Source organism: Hippocampus comes, unplaced genomic scaffold (genome assembly GCF_001891065.2).
Source record: "Hippocampus comes isolate QL1 unplaced genomic scaffold, H_comes_QL1_v1.1 scaffold202, whole genome shotgun sequence".
NCBI lineage: Eukaryota > Metazoa > Chordata > Actinopteri > Syngnathiformes > Syngnathidae > Hippocampus > Hippocampus comes.
Window position 1 is genome coordinate 531,940 of NW_017805829.1, and position 6,240 is coordinate 538,179.

Below are 6,240 nucleotides of genomic sequence, written 5' to 3' on the forward strand. Positions count from 1 at the left end.
GCAAAATGAGTAAAAATGCTGCTTGGAGATCACAAATGACAGCGGCCTTAAAAGTACGTTCGAAACAACTGGATCAAAGTTATGGCTGAATACTCTGAGATCGCCACAATAGCACTGTTGCTATTTCCGACATCCTACCTGTGTGAGGCTGGGGGTTTCTGCAGCAACGGCGACGAAAACAAAATTACGAAGTAGACTCGACATAAACCACACACTTGAGGTGTCATTGTCTCCTATTACCCCGAGATGGGACCGTCTGGTTGCAGAAAATCAAGCTCGGTGCTGTGGTGAGTCGTCATTTTCATGCACTTTGAATTTGCGTTGTATCGTATTTTGAAGGCATTAAACATTGCCATAGCGATCGGAGTGTTGCCAGATTATTAGACGCTCCTTGTGTTTATTATTATATTTCGAAAACGCCACAGTTTTCATGCAGCTCATACCATATTATTTCGTTGTATTATTTCTGCCACACCTTAAATGCTGGTCCCTGAAAATATTGTCTGACATAAACCGGTCCGTGGGGCAAAAAAGGTTGGGGGCCCCTGCTCTAGACGCCCAGCTTGCGCGCGGTAGATGCTGAGTGTCCACACAGTTTAAAGCACAGGGAAGCTGTGGGAATGAATGAGAAGAGAGTCGCGTCGTAACCAGTAATAAGAAGCTCATTCGGAACAAAAGTTGAGCGCGTTGTAGCGCATATTTAGTCAATGACATGTACACACAATTGTATGTACACACCTATATTTGATCACTTATTTTTTGACATTTTAGGGGAAGCTGAGCTTCCCTTGCAGTCTTGGAGCGATCGCCTCTGGTGTATAGGATATGAGAAGGATGCTAGCCTCGCAACTGGTAGCATGCTAGAACTTTTTGCTCATTTACCCTCCAAAACAGAACCTGACAAAACTTAATTTACCTTTTGATATACAGTACTTGCTGTTTGCATAGCAGTTGGTTGCATGTTTGCTTTTTATCCTCGTTTTTAGGCTTTCATATACACACAATTTGGCCTAACTTCATTTGGCTTGGTTAGAATCAGTTTTTAACATGCTAGAAAGAGGTGAGCAAACTGGAGTGCAGTTTGTTTTATTTTACAACTACATTTCAATAGAACTAACCTCACAATGAATTATTCACATGTCAATTTTAAGAATAAATAATGAAATGTATTTCCTTCCTGCAGACGTACCGAGGTAGCGTCCGACCTTTTGTCAATTTTGACGCCGTACACGACGCCGATATCCTCCACCGAGCCATGAAAGGACTTGGTAAGTGCTTAACTCTTTGCTTCGCTGCCATTCTCAGCATTCGTATTCTCAAAATGTTTCATTTGCATTCGTCTCAGTATTCTTCCCACGTATCTCACTCTTACCATTAGCGTACCACGGCTGTCAGTGGAGTCTACAGTAAAAAAAGATGTCAAAAGCCATTAGAGTGAATAGTGACAATTCAAAAATACTCGACGCCCACACGAAAAATGTTTATAATTCCCGATAATATAGGCTCTATATTGTTCATTGAAATCCTAAAATTAAAACTAAAACACAGTGATATCATTTCAAACTTATTTTACAATATTTAAAAGTTTGCAAAACACTGGCTAAGTGATTGCACAATCCCACTAGTGCCTTATATCTGGCTGGAAAATAAGAAAACTGTTGAAACCTTGAAATTGTGTTCCCATTTTAATGTTTTCAATGTTTCTTAATGTGTATTTAGGACCACTGGCATTTATTTATTTATTATTAGCATTACATTTTAAAATATGTTTTTGTTAATGTACTATCTGATCTGTATTATTTTTCTCATGTGATGAGTCTCTTTGTAATGTACAATCTGTTCATCAAGTTTATTAAAAAAAAAAAAAAATCCCACTAGTGCACAGATTCAAATGCGCTCATTTGTATTGATCAATGACTTGGATGATCACTATATTATACGTTTTTCAACTTGACCCTGTTCAAATAATGTAGCATCACCTTAGTGTTTGAGCTCAGGATTGGTGTCTGTTCCTTCACATCGACCCGTGTTGTTTTTTTGGCTTGTTGATCCATTTGAGATCTCTCTCTCTCTCTCTCTCTCTCTCTCTCTCTCTCTCTCTCTCTCTCTCGCTCTCTTATGATTTTTCACAAGATATCCATTATTAAATCACCACCTTCGCCTGTTCTCCTCTCGGCCCCTGATCCCGGTCTTTTTCTTCTTAGCTCATGAGTCATTTGTCCGACAGGGACAGATGAAGACGTGATCCTCATGCTGCTGGCGGCGCGCAGCAACAATCAGCGGCAGCAAATAAAAGCGGCGTACAAAACGGCCTACGGAAAGGTGAGCCTGGATAACAGACAGCCGAGCTGTTTGGGAGGAGGCATTTACTTCTGCCCTTTTGGATGTACATTATGAATGCCATGAAATGAAGAAAAAACTACTGCAGAGAAAAAAACATCATTCCAGCTTCATGGAACAAATCTTAGCATTTAGATTCTTAAGAACCACTAGTTCAAAGTTGCTGGCATATTGTCACAGTGACTTAAACTTTTTTAAACTCCAGTGAAGTGCATTTTTAGGTGCACCTCGGTTCTATTTACATTCGAAAGCGGAAGTCAAGTCAAAAAAATGTGTTCCAATAAAATGTTATATGTAGGGTGGCCCAGTGGTTGACTGGTTAGTGCCTGCGTGGGTTTTCTCCGGGTACTCCAGTTTCCTCCCACATTCCAAAAACATGGATGGCAGGTTAATGGAACACTCTAAATTGTCCCTTGGATGGTTGCTTGTCTCTATGTGCCCTGTGATTGGCTGGCAACCAGTTCAGGGTGTCCCCCCACCTACTGCCCGAAGACAGCTGGTGTAGGCTCCAGCACACCCCGCGACCCTTGTGAAGATAAAGCAGTTCAGATAATGGATGGATGGATGGATGTTATATGCAACCCCGCTAATCACTGCCTTTGGGCTCAGCTTGTGAATGTCACATGACCATGGATTTTGCTGCTTAGTTCTTATTCCACAAATGCAATATTAATCAGAATGTTGTGTTTAGACTGGTGGGGCCACATCGAACATATTATTATTATTGACTTGACATCCCCTTTAAGTGCAAGATCCAAGTTCCATTTAATAATTTCTTGACATTCTACTGCGGACATGAAAACGTTTTAACGACACAAAGAAAAAAAAAACATTCACACTTGGTTGTTAAGTCTCCATTATGTCTATATGTCACTCTGCTTATACGACGGATTATGGCCCTTTTTTTTTTTCCTTCTCCAAATTGATGACTTTCCAAATGAAACACAAAACAGTTCGATACAAATGCAGTTATTACTGAGGGCAAACATCATCGATCGTTCGGCTCCCACAGGATCTGGTCAGCGCTCTCAAATCGGAGCTGGGAGGTTTGTTTGAGAGTCTCATCGTGGCCCTGATGACTCTGCCCGTCGTGTACGATGCCACACTGCTGCACAAGGCCATCAAGGTAAGCCTGACGCCAAAAACGTTGGCAATTGCGCACAGAAGACACAAATAGCACAGGAATTCCACATTTATGTATGTCAAGTATTGAAGCAAAAGGTCACAAGTTGTTTTCTGAGTGTCTGTTTGTTAGTTCGCTATCATGGACTTTTTTCCATCTCGATTTTTCCTTTAACCCTTTCATGCACCCTGTAACTTGATAACATGATAAGGTGTCCACTAGGGTGGTCCATTTTGGAAAAGTTTGTCGGATTCGTCGGGCCGGGTCGGAAATCTTGTCGATACTATGACACAAGGATGTGTGCAAAATTTTATTCCGATCGGATAATTTTATCCCGTCCCGCAGAGCGACCAAAGTTTCCCCTATGGAAAGAATGTTACGGGGCTGAATGGTAGTACGGTTTCTCCCGTACAGTAAGGATTTTGTTTTGCTCAGTTCGCACTTGCAATAATTCAAAGACGGAAGACAGGAACGCATGTATTGCAAAAAAGGCAACCGTGGTTATCCTTCAACACTGGTGAGATTGTTGGTCCATGTTAACTGGTCCATCTGTCTATCTGTCCATAATGTCCATCAACACTAGTGACACTGTTAGACCACAAAAAAAAACGAAATCCGCCGTGCGTGCCATCCCATGCCTACTTCGCGCACGGGTGCAACGCCCGGTGTCGCTCCACGACCTGCAGAAGGTGCTGTCGCTGTTCCTCGTCGCGCGTGATGGCGCCGCAGAACGCGCTGATGAGGGCGACGCCCCTCTCCGCAAAGTCGTTCACCACCCGTAGGTGACGAGCGCGCCGACGAGCCGTGGTGATGTTCGATGTCGAAAAGCGTCCTCAGCTCAGCGTCCAGTAAGAATTCCGGCGATTCTCGACTTCAATTGAAAGATATTAGCTCGCCAGTAGGTGACCGTTGTGTGTTAGGCGTGCGTTTGAGTTTGTCTCCGGCTGCTGAGAGCAGCGATGGAAGGGTTAGTTAGTCAGGAGGTGATCGTTCGGGCAACATTCAGCCCAGCCAGTGTCACGCATGGCAAAATACACGGTTAAAATACACATGTTCACCCTATTGAGACCAGTTGTTATGGTGGAAACTTTGGCCGCTTTGCGGGACAGGAAAATATCATCAGATCGGAATGAAATTTTGCACAGAACCTGGTACCATAGTATCGACAAGAATTCCGACCCGGCCCGACGAATCCGACAAACTTTTTTTTTTGCCATGAAAATGTGGACCAACCTAGTGTCCACTGTAGTAACCGCTGTCCCTGAAAGGGTTAATATTGTTCCACAATATTCCAAAATTGATAAGTTCAGGAAAGAAAAGTCATAGCTTGTATCTCGACCGAATTAAGCCTTATATTTTGAGAGAATTGTTTCATGGTTTGTTTGTTTTTCTCGCTGTCTTCGGGCAGTAGGCGGGGGGACACCCTGAACTGGTCGCCAGCCAATAGGGTATACATAGACAAACAACCATCCGCACCCAAACTCACATGTAGGGACAATTTAAAGTGGTTCATTAACCTGCCACGCATGTTTTTGGAATGTGGGAGGAAACCAGAGTACCCGGAGAAAACCCACGCTGGCACAGGGAGAACATGCAAACCCCACACAGGGAGGCCGAAGCCAGAATCAAATCCAGCATCTGTGAGGCCGATGCGTTAACCAGGCGACTACCGGGCCGTAGCCATTTTCCATTCCAAATAAATGCAATGCATGTGACCATCTTACTGAGGAAATATCCATTCATCCATACATCCATCCATTTTCTGATCCACTTATCCACACTAGGGTCGCGGGGTGTCCTGCCGCCTATCCTAGCTGGCTTCGGGCGGAAGGCAAACTATACCCTGAACTGGTTGCCAGTCAGTAACAGGGCAACATATAGAAATAAACAACCATTCACACTCACATTCTCACCGTCACTGATTAGGAACCGATCCCACGCTGCCCGCTCACAAGTCGAAACCATCAGCGACTTCTAAAAGAATAATAAGACCAAACATTTCAACGCTTGTCAAAAGGCTTTCGAAAAATGCGGTGCTAATGATGGTAAAGTGCATAACAATAGCAGGACTTCGGCATCTGAATCTGTTATGAACACTTAATGAAACTTCTGGGTGACAAGTTGGAATATGTGCACTTTGAGCAGTGATGTGTTCCCCGAAGGTCGGTCCTTGGTCCTTGGCCTCGGGAGTCAAGTCCTTGGCCTTGGCCTTGGCCTTGGGAGTCAAGTCCTTGGCCGTGGCCTTGGCCTCGGGTTGCCGGTCCTCGGACACAATGAGGGATTAGAGCCTCGAATGCCTTGTCCACAGATATAAAGTGGGTCCGAGGACCGCAAAAATCACGAAGGAATCAAATAAATTCCATCCAGGGAAACGCATATTGATGGATTAAGCTGGCGCTTTAAGAGGGGCGGGTCTGCCACTGACAGGTGACAGTTAGCGCAACGTATAAAAAGCGGCATCACAGTTAGTTTCAATCACGGTTTGTTCCGTTCGCGATCGGCAGTTTAATAGCGTGGAAAGTCTTTCTGTAACAGTGGTGTCTTTTATGTAGTTATTTTTGCACAGTCGTCACGTTTGTGCGGTGGCACTAGAATGTTTGTTTGAACCAAGTAATTTGCGTTACAGCTGGAGTCAATAATGCCGGCAATTCACTTCCGGGTTTGGCCGTTGGGATTTGGAGTCCTTTTGCTCGATTCCAGTTATGTTTGCTAAATGCTTTCTCGTGTTTGGAATAATGAATATTGATAATACATAGTTTAAAATCATGGTTGATTTA

General features: G+C 43.8%; 1 protein-coding gene across 1 annotated transcript in view; it reads left to right on the forward strand.

The window, feature by feature from the left end:
• The window catches only part of anxa5a (annexin A5a), a 26,727-nt gene that overhangs the window by 5,326 nt on the left and 15,161 nt on the right, over nt 1-6,240 (forward strand). Inside the window, exons 3-5 of the mRNA XM_019887399.1 lie at nt 1,184-1,268; nt 2,228-2,322; nt 3,353-3,466. Coding sequence (XP_019742958.1) covers nt 1,184-1,268; nt 2,228-2,322; nt 3,353-3,466 — 294 coding nt within the window. The remainder of the gene's footprint in view (nt 1-1,183; nt 1,269-2,227; nt 2,323-3,352; nt 3,467-6,240) is intronic.